Source organism: Ammodytes marinus (genome assembly GCF_949987685.1).
Source record: "Ammodytes marinus genome assembly, chromosome: 18".
NCBI lineage: Eukaryota > Metazoa > Chordata > Actinopteri > Uranoscopiformes > Ammodytidae > Ammodytes > Ammodytes marinus.
This window is the reverse complement of record NC_137222.1, coordinates 24,355,832-24,378,087: the sequence shown is the minus strand read 5'-3', so window position 1 is coordinate 24,378,087 and position 22,256 is coordinate 24,355,832. Positions and strand designations below refer to the sequence as shown.

General features: G+C 39.1%; 1 protein-coding gene across 2 annotated transcripts in view; it reads left to right on the top strand.

Moving 5' to 3' along the window:
* The window catches only part of LOC307265089 (ras-specific guanine nucleotide-releasing factor RalGPS1-like), a 112,451-nt gene that overhangs the window by 64,384 nt on the left and 25,811 nt on the right, over nucleotides 1-22,256 (top strand). For both annotated transcript variants that reach the window (XM_080046663.1, XM_080046664.1), the window contains one exon: nucleotides 18,747-18,884. In XM_080046663.1, coding sequence (XP_079902789.1) covers nucleotides 18,747-18,884 — 138 coding nt within the window. The remainder of the gene's footprint in view (nucleotides 1-18,746; nucleotides 18,885-22,256) is intronic.

Genomic DNA, 22,256 nt, shown 5'->3' with positions numbered 1-22,256 from the left:
GTTCAATCCCAACCCCAGGATTGAGCTGGGCTAGAAATGAGAACTGCCTGCGCCAGCGGTCCGGGGGAGGGATTATCCTGACCAACCATACCAACTCAAACCTGGTTAACAAAGCAAAGCGAGAGGAAACACGTGTAAAAATAAGACATATTTGCCGCTGTTTATGTGCTTAAAGCTAGCGCTAGCTTTAGCGCTAACTTTAGCATTAGCCACGAGAGCAGCGACGTTGGGCGACGTATACACACGTTTACAGTGACATCATGACGTTGCTCTCTTGCCGGCTCCATGGCTGGCTCTGGTCGATGTGAAACCAACCGGTTCATAACTGGTATAAGGCTGTAACCAGTTTTGAACTGACCCCAGCACCAGCCCGGAGCTTGGTTCTTTTTGGTGTGAAAGGGGTATGTGTCAGCCGCATTGGATTTTAATGTGGGAAAGTCGCCACAGACACTCGGATCATATTACTGGGCAAAGCTGCACATACAAGATTAACTCTTTAATGAGTGGGTCATATGCTCAATGGTTGTTGTTCATTCTTTGATAGGTAGGAACTAGGGCTGTCAAAATTAACGCGTTAACGCAGGGTGATTAATTTCTGGAATTATCTGCGTTAATTTTTTTTAACGCATTTAACGCATGTGCAGAATGATCCACCCCGTGCACCGGCTCTGCACTTCAGTCACTCTAACGTTGTGGATGACCCAGGATCAGTAGCTGCGCACAGCCAAACATAGCAGCACGTTAGCCCATGACGTGTTTTAAGGTTTTAAACTGCTAACGGTCACGTCTGTGTCGGGGGCATAGATAGTATATAAAATCAACTGCCGGGGGTGACAGTTGTTGTCGGGAGCAACAGGAGGAGAAACATTGTCCGCTCTGTTCAGAGCCCGCGAGGACACAAACGTCTGCAGTTTTCAGAGGTGTGTGTGATCAGACATCAACATAACGTCGGCTTCCTGGCACACATGAACAGTCCCCTAGGAAGCGGTCGCGCGTACAAACGCACCCACGCACGCACCGCGGACTGTAATCAAGTTGTATTCAAGAATGCACAACCTATAGATTCACCAAATAAATGGCATTCTATAGCCTATCCTATATTTGCCCAAATACATAGTAAAGAGACAGACCAATTGAATTATGGTTTGGTAGGTAGGCCTATATATTTTAGTTTGATTCAAATTTACTTTCAGTATTAAAACCATCATTTGGATTTTCAATTAATAAACATACTAATTTCAAATGTACATATCCACCTTCTGTCATTTATCTTATCCATTCATACAACAATATATAGAGAAAATTCAAATTTTTCCGGCATATTTCGAATGGTAAAATTAATCGTGATTAATCCACAGAATCCTGTGATTAATCTGATTAAACATCGTTTGAAAGCCCTAGTAGGAACATAAAAGAACATTTACTTGATGAAAATCGAACAGAGTACAAACTTTAACTTTAACCTAGCCAGTGTACACACTGTCAAGACACACCCTGCGTTCCAAATCACATACTTTTTGGTGTGAATGCTGTTATCCTGCGCATTTATTATTATTATTCCGCCTAATTCATGGCGGGCCATACCTTCAACATGCTTCATTCCACAAACTTCCTTCAACTATCCTCTTATTCAGCCCATTTTTTACATTATTGCTTTAAAAAAAAATTCATAACTTCATAATTGTTCAACATTTTATTCAAAATTATGAAACGTTTAAAATCGCTTCTCACTCAAAATTCATCCAACAAACTTGATTCAAGTATCTTAATGTTCAGCATAGTTCAGACATTAATATCATGATAAAATAATTTTCATAACATTCATAACTTCAAAGAAAATGAACCATTTATGAAATTAATATTTCATACAAAATTATGATTCCTCCTACTCGTTCATACTTCATCGTAGAAACTCCATTCAAAGTTTTTCATGTTCATCATGCACAGGAGCACATTTCCATAATTCACAATCTTTTCATAAAATTCATAACTTCAGAGATAATTAAAGGTTTATTACACCAAAAATCATCACCCGGAATGAATGGGGAAATCGGCGAAACGCAACTCGTTTTGCAATGATTTCAAACACTTTCAGCTCACTCATAATTCATCCTACAAAGTTATTTTCTTCGACAAACTGTTCAGCTATCTTTTTTCTTTCATTGTTAAAATTCAACCTTTTTAAAAAAAAAGCATAGTTTTCAAATTAATCAGCCATGTTTGACACATGTAACATCAATTTTAGTGATATCTAGAGTATACGCATCAACTGGCAGAGTGGAGAAGAGGGGGAAAAACACATCAGACACTCTCTCCCTCGCTGTCACTCACACAAACCTAACTCCTCATGAATACTTTTATTATCAGAATGTAGGTATTTTTGTTACGGTCGCAGAAATGTTTCTTTGGAGGCAAATGGTCATACATATTGGGAGCTGTGAGCTTCTAAGCGTAAAAAAGTCATACCAACCGAGGCCTCCTGCCACATCCACTCATGTTAATTGAGATTCTACATTCCACGACAAAAAATCTAAACAAAAGTTGCTCTCAACTCGACATTTTTTACATTAAAGAAACAAATTTGACACTGAATCTTTATCGAAATCTTCTGACGGTATCTTCATTTTGTCTGTCAGACAAACGGTTTGCGTGTGAGAGACAGAAGTTCGAGGGATGCGTTTCGCTGAGCTCTAAGGGGGAGAGATCAGTTAGTGCAGGTACAGCAGCTGTTTCCACTTGAAGCTAATTAGCTGTCAATCACAATGATGACGCCATAGTATTATATAGGTCATTGAAAGGATGGAAGGAATGGCTTCTTAATGGTGACCTGCTCATTCTACAGTACCAAGGGTTTGGTGGCGTAGTGGTTAATGCTTTGGACATGTAACTGGAAGATCGCATGTGCCAATCCCACCTCGTCTATAGGATTTTTGTCAACTATCTACAGTCATATGAAAAAGTTTGGGAACCCCTCTCAGCCGGCATTATAATTGACTCTGCTTTCACACAAAAAAGATAAAAGTGGTACGTCTTTAATTTACCAGGAACAGCTAAGTACTGGGATGTTTTCCAAACAAAGATTTTTTGAAAAGCAGTATTTAGTTTTATGAAATTAAGTAAAATGTGAAAAACTGGCTGTGCAAAAATATGGGAACCCTTGTGGTCTTGCTGATTTTAATGCATGTAACAACATGTAAAACTGAGGACTTTAAACACAAAATTGGTTGGATTATGTTGTTAAGCCTTGAACCTCATATAAAGGTCTGTTTAATCATGATTAGGGTTGCAAAGTGGTGGAAAGTTTCCGGTAAATTTCCGGAAACTTTCCGGAAACTTTCCACGGGAACTTTCGCTTGGGAATTTTGGGAATATTCAAAATTGGAAATTATAGGAATTAACTAACAAACATAAATCTAAACATTTAAACACTATGTTTGGTCATAGGCGGGCATCCATGCAAAATAATACAATTAAAACACATTACATTTGAACAGATTTATTACTTTATCAAGTCTTGATGATTTTATGAACAATCAATAATTTCACTCAACAACAAAAAGATGAATGTTGAGTAAAATATTACTCATCTGTCTGACCCCACCCATTCAATAAATAAAGTAAAATGCCCCCCCATGTGATGGAGGAATGCACACTGCATGTAGGGGGCGTAGCCTCAGTACCCATGCAGTAGGATGTGTGCTATGTGCAATTTACCAAGTGTACTTGCATAAAATCTGGTTGTTTTAGTCAAGATTATGCTAAAATATATTTTCCCCAACTATATTTAAAATCACAGTTTGAGCCTCTGTAAACCTGGTCTAGTAAAAATCAATATATGATATCAAGTTTGGTGTCCAATAACCTTAAAAAAAGTCTGATTTGAAATTAAATGTTCATAAACATATTAAAACTTAGTTCAAAAACTGCTTTTTACTGTCTAGAATGTTTGCCTGGACTGAAATAACATAGTTAGGAGAATTTAGTGCATTTGGGTGGCTTTGAATTTAGTAAATTCCCGTTTATTCCTGTTAATTCCCAAAATTCCCGTTAATTCCCATAAATTCCTGTTAATTCCCATGGAAAGTTTCCAATTTTGAAAATTCCCGGAATTTTGCAACCCTAATCATGATCAAAGGTATTTTAGGTGCCTAAATGCAAGTTCTACTTCTCTTTGACTCTCTGCAGAAGTGAGACAGAATGCGATCATCAAAACAGCTCCCAAAAGATCTTAAAAACAAAGATTATTCATTGTCATGGTTTAGGGGAAGGCTACAAGAAGCTTTCCCAAAGGTTTCAATTGTCAATTTCTACTGTAAGGAACGTTGTCAGGGAATGGAAGGACACAGGCACAGTTGCAGTTAAACCCAGGTCTAGCAGACCAAGAAAAGTACAAGAGCGGCATATGCGGCGGATTGTGAGAATGGTTGCACACAACCCAAAGATCACCTCCAAAGACCTGCAAGAACATCTGGCTGCAGATTGTGTATCTGTACATGGTTCTACAAATCAGTGCAATTTGCACCAAAACATCTGTATGGCCGGGTGATGAGAAGGAAGCCCTTTCTGCGCCCACGCCACAGATACAGTTGCATGGAGTATGCAAAAGCTCATTTAGACAAGCCAGCTTCATATTGGAAGAAAATGCTTTGGACTGATGAGACAAAAATTAAATTATTTGGTCTTTATTAAAAGCAGATGTTTTGGTGCAAATTGCGCTGAATTGTTGAACGATGTACAGATACACAATCTGCAGCCAGATGTTCTTGCAGGTCTTTGGAGGTGATCTGTGGGTTGTGTGCAACCATTCTCACAATCCTCCACCTATGCCGCTCCTGTTTTTTTCTTGGTCTGCCATGCCTGGGTTTAACTGCCACTATGCCTGTGTCCTTCCATTTCCTGACAACGTTCCCTACAGTCGAAATTGACAATTGAAACCTTTGGGAAAGCTTCTTGTAGCCTTCCCCTAAACCATGACAATGAACAATCTTTGTTTTTCAGCTCTTTTTGGAGCTGTTTTGATGATCCCATTCTGTCTCACTTCAGCAGAGAGTCAAAGAGAAGTGCAACTTGTATTTAGGCACCTAAAATAAATGTTCTCATGATTAAACAGACATTTCTATGAGGTTCAAGGCTTAACAACATAATCCAACCAACTTTGTGTTTAAAGTCATCAGTTTTACATGCTGTTACAGGCTTTAAAATCAACAAAACCACAAGGGTTCCTATATTTTTGCACAGCCAGTTTTTCACATTTTATTTTATTTCATACAACCAAATACTGCTTTTCAAAAAATCTTTGTTTGGAAAACATCCCAGTACTTAGCTGTTCCTGGTAAATAAAAAGACATACCACTTTTATATTTTTTTTGTGAAAGCAGAGTCAATTATAATGCCGGCTGAGAGGGGTTCCCAAACTTTTTCATATGACTGTATGTGTGTGAAGGGAAATAAGTCTGCTAAATATAGATGACATATTAGGTAGAGCTGTTTACCCTGAACCCTGAGGTTAGTGGTTCAAATCCCGGTTACCACCAAAATTTTGAATTACACAGATTTTCTTCTAATTTTGCACAGATGTTGATTATAAGACTCAAATGTGACCTCATAGGAGTTTAAAGGTCAAAGGTCAAATTTCAAGGTCACTGTGACGTTGCCTTTTGTGACTGCATTATCATGAACGCTTCCATGTTTTTTCTTCAAATTTTGCACAAATGTTGATTCTGACTCAAAGATGAACTGATTACATTTTGGAGTTCATAGTTTAAGGTCATAATTCATTCATCATTTCAGCTAGAAAGTCCATTCAAACTTCCAAATTTTTCAACCATTCTGTTCATTCAGATATATTCATCCTTCGTTCTTCATCAACATTCAGCAGTGAAGCTTCTTCAGCATCAGCTTCAGCAGCGTCAGCATTCACACCGCAATTTTTTCAGGAATTGCATTTCTAGTTCTTTTTACTACACTACATACTAAAGTACAGAAGAGTTTTAGATAAAATCAGATAAGGAAGTTTTTTTTTCATTATGTTGAGAAATGTCAAGAATGAAGACGAATACTCCAAAATGCGATTTGGAGTTAGTTGGGCATTTATGTATTTTCAGCATACTACAATTGACATGCATGTATTGGGACATCCTAAATCTTTTTCTGGCATACTAAATAGTAGGGAAGTATGGGTATTGGAACGCAGGGACAGTGTTGGCGACCAAATAACTGGATAAAAACTCTGCAGTTATCATAAAGCATTATCACATTTCAGGGAAAACTACGGCACAGCCAGAACTGAGTTTGAACCAATGAGTTCACCAAGTTGACTGTGACAGGCTCAGACTAAGAGCCAGTGTTACAGACAAACAAAACCTCTGACAAAAATGAAATGATGTCAGACTGGCTCCAAATCAGCTGCATGCCACTTGACTGTTATACTAAAATGATTGTACAGTTAAAGGTTTTTAGAAAAATGTATTGTGAAAAGGGCTAATTTTGAATCTCCGGGCCACAATGTACAAATGTGAGCTTTGTCGTCCACTGTGTGTGTGGAGGGAAGGTATGCTCATATGGCAGCTCTGACTTTATTTTGTGCACAATTCCGCAAGATTCCAATTCCCTTTTTGTCTGACTACCAGGCCTAATTTTGGAAAAAATTTAAATGTGTGAACATAGAGCTGTGGGAACATAGGGCTGTGAGAACATAGGGCTGTTGGAACGTAGGCACGCTCCCTATCAGAAGACGGGTGAAATCGGAAGACGGCCACACCACTTTCTACACAAACTTTGGATTTATGAAAAATAAACTTGACGGAAGAATGTATGGTCATCCATCCACTTTGACTCAGGCGTATGCACAGAAAAAGGAGCAATGAGAAACGGCAAAGCCGATGGCCGAAGCATAGCACACGAGAAACTATGAGTTTGAATCCAAATATTACATGTCATGTACCTTTGCAAATAAGGATAAAACGCTTCTGACTATGAGTAAACACCTCATTGGTTGATTTCACTCCATGAAGTGACAAACAAAAACAAGATTCAGGATCATATAAACAGAGATACAGTATGTTACTGCAAAAGAGGACATTGAAATAACATCTGTAATTAAACAGTAATGAATTTAGCCTAAGGTGAACAAATTACGTTTAAGCTTCACAGATGCTGTTCTCCATGCCTCAGTCAGGCAGACGAGTGCCTCATATTTATCATAGGCTAGGCTACTGTATATCACATATTGTGTTAATTTTAAATGGTATTTAGTTTGTTTTATTTTTTTAATGTGTTTTTATTTTTTTCTAAAGAACGTGTTGTGTTTTGAAAGGGGCTCTATGGCTACAAATGTACCGGTAGTTTATTATTAACCCTCCACCACCGTTACTGCGGCAGGAAGGATTCCCCGATCATTCAGTTTCTCATTGGGGGTCCCGCTGTCCATCCCCCCCCCCCACCCGTACACAGGCTGTTTAAAGTTATGTGCTTTTGGTGTCCACTTTTATGTCGGATCATTTCATCATCAAGGCTGCGCTATATTTGGAGTTGTTTGATTCTGAATAGAGAAACATGTAACATCTTCTCATGTCCAACTAAAGTAGAGACAAAGCCAAGACAAACACTGATGGCCTCTGCTCCATCTCTCTGCTCTACAGCTCAAGCAGCTCTTGTGTTGACACAAGAGCCTGGGGGGCTTTAGTAGAATAGGCTTTGTGCATTTCTACTGTTGCAGTAACATCATTGTTTATCCAGGCAGCCCAACCACAAACTGAGCAGTGTGGCAAAAGATGTCACTGCAACAAATTCACTTTGACAATGACGGCCGACAGAGTCTTAGTTGACCTGAGTGTGTGAGTGACGCAGTGTTGAGGAGCAGAGAAGTGAGAGGTGAACTGCTGTGTGTTTGTGTCCCAGACGCCCATAAATCATCCTCCCAGCATGGGTGACCCCCTGAACCCTGCCCCATCTAACCCCTCTGATTCTACTGACGAAGTTTCTCACTGCTTACAGCACCAGATTTTATCTTGAGATTGGGTAACTGTGTGTGTGTGTGTGTGTGTGTGTGTGTGTGTGTGTGTGTGTGTGTGTGTACACTTATACATTGTAGCAAAGTGTGCAGTGTAATCAGGCTGAAAACCAGTTGACATTTTGTCACTTTGCTCGATGTATGTTGAATATTAAAGACTGAAGTGTAGTTTTAGAAAGCATGACCTAATGTGGAAAATGTGACTTAGCACATTTGTAATGAACCTCAATAAGATGTAATGGTAGGGATAAATATATCCATAGTTTCACTGGGGTCCTCCACCAAGTACGTGGCCGTGAACCAAAGAAGTTCAGCAAAATCAAAGTGCTTTATAAACGCACCCTATTAAAATGAGTAATTGTCTTTTCCAATGACATGCATTCCAAAGGAAACTCTCATCTGCGTTTTGCAATTCTGCCCCACAAAGTATGTACTGAGATGGAACAGCCAATCAGGATGCATCATTCTGCAAGCAGTACATGAGTGGCTAATCAGGAGCTTGTACTGTATCAGATATTTAGCAGATTTCTTGAAGTGCTTGATTTTTATTAATGGCATTTTAATAATTCCACCATGCTTCACCATTTGGATTGTGTTGTGCAGAAAGAATAGATAGTCAGCTGTGCCTGGTCTCCTCCAGACATGATGACAGCATTTAGGCCTAACTGTTCAGTTTTGGTTCATCACATTAGACACAGTACGAGAGTACCTTTTTTAAGGCTTCTTTGAAAACAACTTTCATGTGTCTCACCCTGAGGAGAGGCTTCTGTCTGGCCACTCTGTCTCACAGCCCACATGGGTTAAAGAGTTGCAGTGATGGTTGTCCTTCCTATCTCCACACAGGATCTGTGGAGCTCAGCCAGAGTAGCCATCTGTTTCTTGGTCACCTTTATTCTCGCCCAGTTCAGTTTTCAGTTTGGCTGGCTGGCATGCTCTCTGGAAGAGCCCTGGTTGTTCCAAATGTCATCCATTTAAGAATTATGGAGGCTGCTGGGTTCTTGGGACGTTTCAGGCGCAGCAGCTGCACATTTTTTGCAAGCCTTCCCTAAATCTGTGTCTCTAGACCCACTCTCATCTTTGAGGTCTGGAGGCAGTTTGAAATGTTGCCCAAAAATGATTAAAAAACACATCAATGAACCATACTTTTAGTATTGTTCCTTCATCACATTGAGCACATCGCTGTCGCCTGAGTTGAGTCTTCAAAACAGTCCTGGTACCCAAAAGAGTCACTATAGCGTCAAATGTGGATTTGTCAGCCGCTGAAAATATTGCCCAACAAATATTACAACTCTTTCTATTATTAATTCGATAAAGCCAGAATGTAAGTCTTTATACAGCACATTAGTGTCCAAAGTTTTAACATAACATTTTGGATACAGCATTTTTTCAGGCATCTTCACCATTTACAAAAATAAATAAATCAGACTTTAACAACATATGATCAAATCCTTCTGTAACAACCTTCAGAATAGTGCTAAGAATGATTATGGAAAGTTTAGTTGAATGTATGTAAGTGCTTTAGAAGATGAGCTTTTTTGGTTCAGAGTATTGAAAAACGTAAACAAACAAGATTTAGTCTAAAACACCTAAATTACCTTTTATTTATACAAGTTTATATGAAGACATGTTGTCAAAAAGCAAAATAGCCAAACATCTCTAAATTGAACAGTGCTTGAAGAAAAAATATAAATACTGATACTTTGTGCCTGCAGTGTCTTGCCTTACGTCAAAAATACTGCTTTACCTTTTTTGGAAATATTGTGATCAAATAGAAAAAATGCTGTTCCAGTGTGTCACCATGCACAGGTGCAGTGTGGATGTGCTCCTTAGTTTATTGGGGTCCTTTAGTTTATGAATGCACATTCCCCAGCATGTCCACCTGTGCCCTCTGGTCTTTTCCAAAGCCTTATAAAATGCTATGTCTTTGTGGCCATGTCTCTACTATGGCATTTCAACCCGAGGTTGACGTATGCACAAAAGGTATTGTAGGTGAATTCCCCTGGTTCCCTACTATATTCATCATGCCTGGATATCACAGCATGTGCAAAAGTCCTCCTGCACCCACTCTGCTCCATGCTAATGCCCAGCTAACCTTTGTTATTTAGTATTGATGTGTATGGGGCACAGGCAGGAACGACTCAAAGTCTTTTACAGGATTTATTTGTCTTGCAGAAGAAGTTTAAAACATTAACACTCTTGTGGACACTTCTCTTTTGCTCCTCTGCTCACTCATCGAGGTAAAACAGCCCTGTGTATATTACTAAAATACACAATTACAATAAATGCAAATATGTGTTTAGCATATAAGTCTACCACAGACTTGACAATCACATAGCAATTACACTGCAGAAAAGCATTTAAAGGTTCAATAAGTGAAATGGTACTTTAAGCTAACTTCCTGTCAGTGACTACAGTTAGCAGTCCCCTCACTCGTCCCTATGTCACCACATCAATGCCCTGTGGTCTTCAAGCAGCGAGTCATCTAGCATCATCTCAGATCCTTAAGTGCGATAAAACATGATAAAAACCATCAAAACAGACATTGGGAAGGATTTTTACCTGCTACGCCATTGTAGGCGCATAAACATTCACCCCTCTGTCGCTCTCTGCGCGTTCACCGGCAGTGAGACGGGTGCCGGTTTGTAGCGTTCTCTCTTCTGATTAGATATCAGGTTGTGGGATACTCGAAAAGTTTATTTGCCGATTACATGCAGAGTGGGTGACTGAGAGACCTGTGTTCTGATGTGTGCACACTACACAAGTGATCACTATAAATATTGAGCAATTTAACACATATTTTAACATAAATAAATCACTCACTTCACCTTTTAACAAAATGATTTCAACAGAAGGACAACAGTGCACTAAGTGGGCAAAATAAAGTAGTGCATAGAGTTGGGTAATTAAACAGACAACAAAAATGTAATTTCAAAGAGGAAAAACACACCTGCAGAAGATATTTAAAACATTTACACTCTTGTGGACACTTGTCTTCTGCTCCTCTGCTGCTAAACATGTAAAATAACAATGTAAACTCATGTGCATGCCAAAATATCACGCTAGTTAAACCAAATAGTGGTCTGCCATATTGCACAAAGCCATAAAAGCCAAATAAAAATGTCAACAAAACTTATATTCACAGTTAACTGAAACGAAAGAAACCAGCTGGCAATGTAGTAACAGGTCTCTCTTGTAAATGAGACCCTGGGTCTCAATGAGATTTTACCTGTATAAATAAAGGTTAATAAAAGTAGCATTGGCATTAAACACTGTGCATTACAAATTGACAGGTAAGCGGTGCAATTTACAAAGCAATCAAAAAAAAGCGCGACAGTGCTTTTACACACAACTTACATTCATCGAGGTAAAACAACACTGTGAGGAACCGAGGGAGGTACGGCAACTCAGCAGGTACAGAAAAGGCGGAGGGCAAGTTCATTTCCGCAGGAGATGTAAATCTCTTGTAAATGAGACCCTGGGTCTCAATGAGATTTTACCTGTATAAATAAAGGTTAATAAAAAATAAATAAAAATTACAATAAAGAAATTACTTCGATAAAATTCACAAACAAAATAGCTTGCGGTTTAGAAATGAAACCAGCAGTTAGATTCAGGGCAAATCAGTACAGACTGGGGTTTTGGAAGGTGGGGCTTAAAGAGTCTGACTCTAAAGCTGTGTTTCAGACGTAGGCTGAAAAGAGGAAATTCAGCAATGGCATTGTGAGGAATAGGGTTATAAAGGTTTTTTTGGACACTATTAAAGACAGTTTCTACTAGAAACCCAAATTACAATTTTAAACCTGCAAATGTGCATTACATGTGAACTTTAACAAAGTGTCGTAAAAGATACAATCAATAACAGTTGGATAAAAGTTATGAGCACAAACCATTTAATTACATATCAGAAAGTGCAATGAAATTGGGGTAGAAGTTAAAAAGTAATAAATGTAAGATTTACTATCCAGATCAATTACGCAAAGACTTGATGAAGAGTGCCATTTATATCTTGTATCTTGTGTTTTATTTATTTGCAGTTTAATGAGCAATTAATTCATGAACAGTGGACAATGATAGGAATGCCGTTGAAGGCTGCGTTCACCAACATTTTTAGAGATGAAGAAGCATGTCGCAGTCCTGCACTTAAATCGTAATCATGCCACTATGGATATTTGTATCAAGGGGCTTTACTGCATGGTAAGAGACTTGCGGCAGCCTTAAGGAAGAACTGAGGTAATGGGTATTTTACCAGAGAAACTCTGTGATCTCAATCCCATAGTACAGACTGCTGCGTTAGGATTCCTCCCACCTCCTGTTGACTATTCATTAAATATAACTTCAGGGCATACTAGTCTTGTGCACAGTCAAATCCTTGGTAAAGGTAATAGGTGCCATGTAAGTCTGTTGAAGCCAGCATTTAATGCTCACTCGTGGTTCCACCGTATCCTAAGGTGCTCAAAAAACTCCAGCTTTGTGTCTTGGTGACGGCTTCTTGATGCGACGTCCCAAACATGATCTACCTGTGGAATGTGCAGGAGAAGTGGTTCTGAAAAGCCTCCACATCTGCTCTCCAACGGTTAAACTACATGCACAACGTTAGATGGAGATTCCCACTGTGTAGACTATGAGAGTCTCCTGATTTCATGAGCTAAAACATATAAAGTATCAACTTGAATGATTTGTCAAGTTTACTTTTTTTTAGCAGATAAAACTAAAGTTTTTTAAAACAAGAAAAGTCAAGAAAGGACTGGAAAATGCTGCCTGGGTCCAATGAGCTGTTATTGTCGATGGGATTAATGTCCGTTGTTGTATCATGAATCAAGAGGGATGAACATTTACAGTCTTTACGACAATAAAAATAACCAAAACATGGATGGAATCTATTCGTGTCTACTAATCAGTCTGCTAACTAGCCACAGCATTGTGTTGAGCTGCAACTCAAACATGCAGCAACATCAGCAGCTGCTTGCGATTAGTTCAGGGTTTTCAGTCCTCAAAGTCTAATCGGGCAGAACACTTATTAGATAGAGTAGACTGCATTTACCTCACTACTACCAGAGTCCTCACATCACATGGTTGGCTGGCATGTACTTTCATTCTTAAATCGCTACTGATATGGCTACTATAGCATTTCATGTGTATGTGTTATGTAATTTGATCTTATGTCAGGATTCCAGGACTAATTATATTACAACTCCTTTAGTCTTGATTGCTCATGTAAAAATAGTTAAACAGTGATACAATCTGACAAACTGTTAGCTTATCAACCTTGGTGATGTGTTAGAGTATTTAGTGGCTTGAATAAATGCTTGTGTAAGGCAATGCTGACTCGGAAACTTGGTCAGGTGCATCATTTTTAACTGTTTCCTGTATGAGAAGTTATTATATTTATTTATTTCATTTGTTTGAGCCCTTGCGACAGGAATGCATCTTTTTTTAAATTGCCAACTTTTCCTCTATTCCTCTCAAAGTTTATTATATAGCTCTAAACCAATGATGAATACAGTCCTCAAAGTATAAGGTGAATGTCTTAAAAACTCTATAAAGGGCAAGTATTTATCAATTTGAAAAGTAAAATGCAAAGTTAATCATTAGAGATGAAATTACTTTCATGTTGTTTTTAAGTTTAATTGAAACAATTTGATACCTTACTATAAGATCATTGGGAGATGGGCTGGGTTTTGGCAAGGACTTAATGGCTCGATGGTGTTTTGTGTCCCCAACGGAGCCTTCCAGAGGTCATGATACGATACGCCTCACGATACATGTGTCATGATATGATATGAAAGAATGCATTGTGATATTCCACATAGTTGACTGAAAATGTCAAAACAGAGCTGAAATACAAGTTGGTGTGTACACATTAAGAAATGCGTAGCCCTTAATACATCACATATATTGATAAATCTGCGGACAAACTGAGTCAAAACAATACAATTTAAAAACTTAAATCCTTATTCAAAACCAGTCAATTTGAGGCATCTAGCAGTACGGCAACATCTAACGGAGTGAAGATTGTAGTTCACAGCCTGTTTAAAACTACATTTTTTTTTTCAAAACATAAATTATTTCCACGATATATATTGCTGTATGTCATTTTTAGCACAGCACTTCTTTAAATGATAGTCGGATTGCCTGTGTTTTCAGTATTTGAACTCCATTCGTAAATGCAGTGAGTGTATAGCATTCCGTTTATCTTTTCTCATCTGTTTGTGCTTTGTCAGCTTGTACTGTGGTGTGCTTTCCTGGTCACCAGTTATGGTACTTGACCAATGTTATATAACTTTACCATTTATTATAAATGGTTGTTTAAGTCCCCAGGAAACCAAAATTAGCAGTTTTTCCTATATCTTGGTTTTACAGTTTGGTTGGTTTAGGATTAAAGGATAGAAGCTGTTGGCTTTTTTAACAAATAGATGTTGGTGTAAATAAAGCTGGGATCATATTGCTGGTATATACATCAAATGTAGGCAAAAGATTCAATCATACTAATTATTCTTCCACAAAACACAGCAGTAATCAGGCACTCAGGGTTTTCCACTGTTGATATGTCATGAGATCCCAAGAATTCTCCCAAAACTGCTACAACATGAACAAAATCCATTTATTAGAAAAGGATGTTGGAAAGGCAATCACATATTTAATTCCATTGACACTATTGGAAAGGCATACAAAGTGTAAATGAATCCACCATTTTGAGATGGACTGTTCAAACCCCTCCAACAGAGGTTTAAGCCAGCCAGAACATGTGTTAATTAAAGGATAGCTAGCTGGCATTTCCAACGGTTAATTGTTGTAACTGAACAGCTCAAGTTATTCCTTTTCTGCCTAGGCTAAGCAGCTGTGGGTGTGTTAACACCACTTTCTGGTCTGGATTAGAGCAGATCAGGATTTGGATGCATTTTTATTGATATGAAATGATTCTATATTTATTCATAGTATAGATTTAAGGTTAATTTGCTGCTTTTATTTGATGGCATACAGTAGAGACATGGTCAATCAGTGTGAGCACAGACAGTGGGGTGGCCTAAAATGAGATTAAAACCAGGGATGTTACAGCATTTTAGACCACTAGTCTTCATGTGGCCAAGTATTGTGTGTTGTGTTACTTAATGAAAGCCTATGATCTCACAGAGATCATTTGTTTCTGAAAACATGCCGGAAATTAAATTTTTAAGACCTGTTCAGGATATTTATTGATTTATAAAAATGAAAAAAGGATGTATCCAAAATCTGCTCTCTAAAAACTTTGTACACTAATATATTGTAAAAAAAAAGAAATAAAGATTTTAACTCTGGCTTTATCCAACATCTAGATTTTTGTTTTTTAAATAGATGCAACGATATGCATAATTAGTTAGAGATTGCCGGATTTGCATCTTTTTTTCAAACATTTATGAAGAATCTGTAATACCAAAAATCATTGTTTTAATGTCAGTAATCAACTGTCAAAGTTGCATGATGATATCTAAGTTAAAGATATTCCCCTGCAGTGTCTCGCCTTAATGTGTGGCCGTTTGTAATGCTGGATGATCTGTACTGATTTCTTTTTTTAAACAACTGGACACATACCTGGTTGAAATCTCAGTCAGTCATTTTTGTAGTCAGTGGTTAGGTAGTTAGGCAAGCAATGGACTTGATGTGTAAGTCTATGTAAATACCCAAAAAGTGACATAGGTAAACATGTGTGCAACTGTGTATTGTATATTTCCTGTTCTCTTCATGCAGTATACAGGGGAGAGGCTCAGGGTGAGTTTCCCCCATCCTGGTATTTAGTAACAGAGTAATTTAGACTGATTGTAGGAAAGTTGTGATTCAGCAGATGTTTTCCAGGATATTGTTTTTTTTCCCTTGGTAACAAATGCCAGAAGTAATACTTGCAACCCTTCTTTTTGAATTAAAGTTAACATTAAATTTTTTTTGTAACATTCATATGGTTCCATCCTGTGACACATTTCTTGATATATCCAAACAACTGACATAGGGGAGAGTGGCCTGAGTTGTGCCACTTTTTACTCAGTGATTTTAAAGTGAGGCCTTGACAGTAAAGTCTCTAACTCAAATATGTACATATATTTCAGGGTGTTGTGCATCCCCGGCAACAATAACTTTGGATCTGAAATAAACTGTTTCAGAAATATAGCTTCCGGAAAAAAAGTTGTCTTGTGGCACAACTTGCCCCCGGTGTGGTGTAAGTTGTGCCACAAGAGAGAATACCATGGGGTAAATTGTGCCATTGATATATATCTCATAAACTGTAATGCAAGACAAATCCATTAGACGATCATTTATTCAAGGTTTATTTAAAGTAAATATTTTACAAAGATTGAAGGACAATTTTCTTAAACAAGGCCTAGCAGATCTAATGGTTTTACCTGCAAAGCTCACAATGACAAAGTCACCATCATCATCTTTCTGGCCATCTGAACTTCCATCAGTGGTGTCGTTAAAGCAGCTCCGAGTAACATTTAAATATCTTTTAAACAGCATCATGTTTCCTCTCATCATAAATTACCTTTAACAGCAAACGAGACCATCAGTGCAAAGAAAGACGTTTTTATATAGTTTTTATTACTGCGTTTGGTCTGGTCGCACACCCAGTCCGATTTTCGGTTCGCGCGTGCAGGCTCTTTGGTCACATATCCGTATTGTTCGCAGATTTCAGTGTGGTGCAACAACGCGATTTGAGAAGCCTATCCCTCCAGGTGAGGGAAGGGGAGCGGGAGCTTTTTTTGAGACAGTTATTTGTCGTCATAATGACTGATAACGGGGCTGAACCATCAAAGAAAAAAAAGAATGCAATGAAGAAAAGCTAAAAGGGAGAGTGGTAGACGAGCGGGAGGGCGTTGCCAAGCAACATATACACAATTTCACGGGAGCGAACTGCAGTGTTTACTCCTAAATGAATGAGCGATAGCCTACTAAAACAAAGTTTACTTTGCCTCACCATAATCAGATGAGTCGACCATTATTCATCTGAAATAGTCATTATTTACAACAACATAAACACATTACCTCATCGTGATCCATACTAACTGCCGTCTCTCGTTCATTCGCTTTCTGTGAGGACACGGAGTCTTTCAGCTCCGTGAGAGTACTTCGGTGACACTGCATCAACTCATTGCAATCAGGTGTGTGTAGCACTTACTGGCATTAGTTGATGCTGTGTCACTAACCACTCTCACGGAGCCGAAAAGAGTCCGGTGCCCTCACACTTTTAACACACGGACATGCACTATATTGCTTCCTGATTATTTGAATCTCGCACGCCCGGCACGAGCTAGAAAACAGCTTTACGACAGCTGGCGTCGTAAAAATACTACCGCTTTTGTCCAAAGGGGCCGCCAAGGGACCAAGTTACTCATAGTGGCTTTAAGTGGAATGGAGATGTCGGTCTCTTCTGAGCTACTGTAGACAATCACTTTCTTTTGGTGACCAGCGTATACAGCCATGCCAATAGCACGACTCTCAGACATTTACTTTGCACTAGCTGCTCCGCCCTTGTAGAACCAACTGCCACCTGGCATATGCGATTCCCTCTCCATTCCTGCCTTTAAATCAAGGCTCAAAACCCATCTGTACACCCTGGTTTTTCCTCCCCATTAACTATCTTACCTCTGCACTACTATCTTTGTTTATATGTGGATGTCTGGGCTTTATATCTTTTATTTTTATTATTGTTATTTTACCTTCATTTTTTACCTACTGAATGCACTATGTTCAGCACTTGACAGTGCAAACTGTTATAAATGTGCTTTTATAAGTACATTTTACTTACTTACTTACTTATAACTCACCCCAGGCCCTCTGGCACAAATCACCCCAACCCCAGAATTGTGGATAATAATCATGATGCAGCAGTTTATGGCTGACATCGTGCTAACTATATAGACACAAAGTGTAGCATACTAAAGCACTAAACAATTATCATGGAAATATTACTTTGAAAGGCAAAAAACTGTTTTTTTAGCTTAAATGTGCTTATATCTTATTCCATGTTTCTCCCTTCTTTACAGGATGAGTCAAATGGATGGCTCTTCTTAAATATGTGGTCACATTTCCAATTTCTTCTATGGTTTTCTAGAAACAAGGGGTGGCACAACTTAGGCCACTCTCCCCTATACAATTTAAGTTAGTATCTAAAGCCAGAGGTGAATTAATAGAAAAATAATGTGCATAGCTCCCACATCTATGAGTAAAATGCTTTCTATATTTTTAATCATAAAGTCAGATCATTAAATGTATCCCATCTTATTTTTCCCCACGAGTGCGTAGGGATAGATTTCATCCAACACTTGTGTCCAGAGTAAATTTTTGGCAGATGTCAACACATTTAACTAAATGTCTAATTTCTCCATTTTCGTCAATGACATGGTGACAGGAAAACATTTTCTGTTTATACATGGTCCACAGAGAACACAGCCTGATGTCCTAAAAGACATTTAGAGCCTACATTAAACCAAATTGTCCGCTTTGCACACAAGTTACCTCATATCCTAACAAGCAGATTGAAAATGTAAAATGTTATGTCCTTGGTAATGAATGTTCTCAGTCATTAAATTTTTTCCCGGATGGCCAGAACAACTCTCGAAGGCACATATTTATTCCTGGAAATATATGGGTGTGTTTTAACTAGAATAACTGCTGCTGCCATCGGAATCTGTCCTTGAGTAAACATTTGGTTCAGTGCTAGGTTTCACTGAGTGAGTGAGTCACTGTGTTGCGTTGTCTCTTCCAGGGATCTACCTGCTGGACATGATCTACATCGACTCGGCCTATCCTGCGTCAGACAGCATCATAGAAACAGAGCAGCGGACCAATCAGATGAACAACCTTCTTAGAGTAATCTCTGACCTGCAGATGTCATGTAACTATGGTAAGAAACCGTAAACAACATCCACGCTATAGCACAAACGCCCTAGTAGGGGAGAACAGGGTTATATGTCACACGGGTTGGTTGTCGCATTAATTATATCTCGGCACCAGAAGACGCTGTATCTGAAATTTTGGTATAGAAATGTCCAGAATTGGGATCAGAGGTCACCTACATAGTCCTCTTTGGAGTAAGACAGCTGAGTTTGAGGTGAGGACATTTTGTGTTTTTCATGTCAAATTGAAATATTTAGCTCCTCAGTATTTTTCTTCTAGGCTTTTACATAATGGGTTTATAACAAAACACTTGTTACCCTTAAAAAGTGTGAAGGGAAAGCTATAGTTTAGATTATTGTTAGCTAATTAACTAATTGTTAGATGGTTGTAAGCATTGATGCTAGCAAGAAATTCCAGTTGGGGTTGGTCATCACGTTTTCTTTAGGGTTGGTTGACACATGTTATCCAAATACTGCAGCCAGGAAAGGAACCCAAAAACGAAAGAAAATGTCAAGCTGTATCCTCACTGACACTCCAGAGGAGAGAATAAAGCAGGAAAAGGCAGCTAGCATGCAAAAGAAAAAAGGGCAATAAAATGAGTTAGAAAATGAGAGATACACATTTCAAGCTAACACCTTAAGCTTCAACCTGATGTAGGAATGACTATTGAAAGATGTTTTGGTGATGAGCAATTCTCACTAGAGTAAAAAGTGTGCCTACCAACCCCGTTCTCCCCTACCTGTGATATCCTGTCAGTATATTGTCTCTTAACACTACCAAAAGCTCTTAAGAGCATTCACCTGGACTTCCTGAACTCATCCACATCAAATCAGTTGTTAGTGTCAGACAGTGCTTTAAAGGTCACCTATTATGCAAAATTCACTTTTCATGTTTTTTCAACATTAAAGCCACTACGAGTAACTTTGTCCTTTGGCGGCCCCGTTGGACAAAAGCGGTAGTATTTTTACGACGCCAGCTGCCGTAAAGCTGTTTTCTAGCTTGTGCCGGTCGTGCCAGTCTCAATTGATTAGAACGCAATATAGTGCATGCACGTGTGTTGAAAGCCATGAGGGCACGGACTCTTTTCGGCTCCGTGAGAGTGGTTAGTGACTCTGCATCAACTAATGCCAGTCAGTGCCACACACACCTGATTGCAATGAGTTCATGCAGTGTCAATGGGTTGATGCAGTGTCACCTAACTACTGCTCTCACGGAGCTGAACGATTACGTGTCCTCATAGAAAGCGAGAGACGGCAGTTAGTATGGATCACGATGAGGTAATGTGTTTATGTTGTTGTAAATAATGACTATTTCAGATGAATAATGGTCATCTGATGATGGTGAAGCAAAGTAAACTTTGTGTTAGTGCCGCTCATTCATTTAGGAGTAAACACTGCAGTCTAGGTTCACTCCCGTGCAATTGTATACACGTTGCTTGGCAACGCCCTCGCCTCCTCCCGCCCGTCTATCACTCTCCCTTTTAGCTTTTCCTCATTGCATTTTATTTTTTTTCTTTGATGGTTCAGCCCCGTTATCAGTCATTATGACGACAAATAACTGTCTCAAACAAGGCTTCCGCTCCCCTTCCCTCACCTGGTGGGATAGGCTTCTCAAATCGCGTTGCAGCACTACACTGAAATCTGCGACCAATACGGATATGTGACCATAGAGCCTGCTTGCGCGAACCGAAAATCGGACTGGGTGTGCGACCAGACCAAACGCAGTAATAGAAATTATATAAAAACGTCTTTCTTTGCACTGATGTTCTCGTTTGCTGTTAAAGGTCATTTATGATTATCAGAGGAAACATGAGGCTGTTTAAAAGATATTTAAATGTTACTCGTAGCTGCTTTAATATGGGTGTATACAGAGACTCGAAGTATGAGAAAAAACAACACTCTTTTTCTCCACTAACACTTTTCTTAGAACCTGTGTTCGTAAACCCTGGCCATATTTTTCCGAAAAAATGTTGGGTGTTGACACACAGCAGCGGCTCTGCTAACGGCGAATGTTGTGAATCGACGTTTCTGGGAACTGGCTGGCCACTCGCCATGAGTGGCAACTATTGCCTTGGTTAGTTTAAACATAAACAAACGTTCACCAAGCGTTCACTTGAGATCGCTTAGTGTGCCTTTTTAATTACAACTGTAAACCTTATCATAAGCAAAATATGTGACCTCTAAGTTTGGCGTGGACTCCACTGTTAACCCAGGGCTTCTGATTTGGGAAAGTCACTTCAGTAATCCCGGTTGGGAAATGATTGCCAAAATGTCTGAGTTATATGCCCTTGTGCTGAACACCAAAAGTGTTAAATCAAATCAAATGTATTTAATTTTCCTGAACATTCAGAACCATCAGTGAGTCAATGTCTTAGAGCATACATTCTGGTTTTGTTTTTACCTTATTTTGTTTGTGTTTTCCTTGAGTAAAAATGACTTCAGCATTTTCTGTACATGCTAAAGTGCATACGGAAAGTATTCACAGCTCTTCACTTTTTCCTCATTTCGTTATGTAAAAGCCTGGAATAATGCTGGATTAAATGTATTTGTTTTACTCAAAATTCTACATAATACCCCATAATGACAACTTTAAAAAAGTTAGTTTGAGATTTTTTGCAAATTTCTTAAAAATAAATAAATAAATTATAATATGTACAGAAGTATTCACAGCCTTTGCTCAATACTTTGTTGTGGCACCTTTGGCAGCAATAACAGCCTCAAGTCCTTGTGAATATGAAGCCACAAGCTTGGTACACGTATCTTTAGCCAGTTTCACCCATTCCTCTTTACAGAACCTCTCAAGCTCTATCAGGTTGGATGGGGAGCGTTGGTGCACAGCCATCTTCAGATCCCTCCAGAGATGTTCGATGGGATTAAAGTCTGGGCTCTAGCTGGGCCACTCTAGGACATTCACAGAGTTGTCCTGAAGCCACTCCCTCCATATCTTGGCTGTGTGCTGAGGGTCGTTGACCTGTTGAAAGATGAACCGTCGACCCAGTCTGAGGTCAAGAGCGCTCTGGAGCAGGTTTTCTTCCTAGTCTGCCAGTTTCTGCCGCTGAAGAACATCCCCACAGCATGATGCTGCCACCACCATGCTTCACTGTAGGGATGGTATTGGCCAGGTGATGAGCGTAGCCTTGTTTCCTCCAAACATAACGCTTGGCATTCACACTAAAGACTTTGATCATTGTCTCATCAGACCAGAACATTTTGTTTCTCATGGTCTGAGAGTCTTTCAGGTGCCTTTTGGCAAACTCCAGGCGGGCTGTGGCTTCCGTCTGGCCACTCTACCATACAGGCCTGATTGGTGGAGTGCTGCAGCGATGGTTGTCCTTCTGGAAGGTTCTCCTCTCTCCACAGAGGAACCCTGGAGCTCTGTC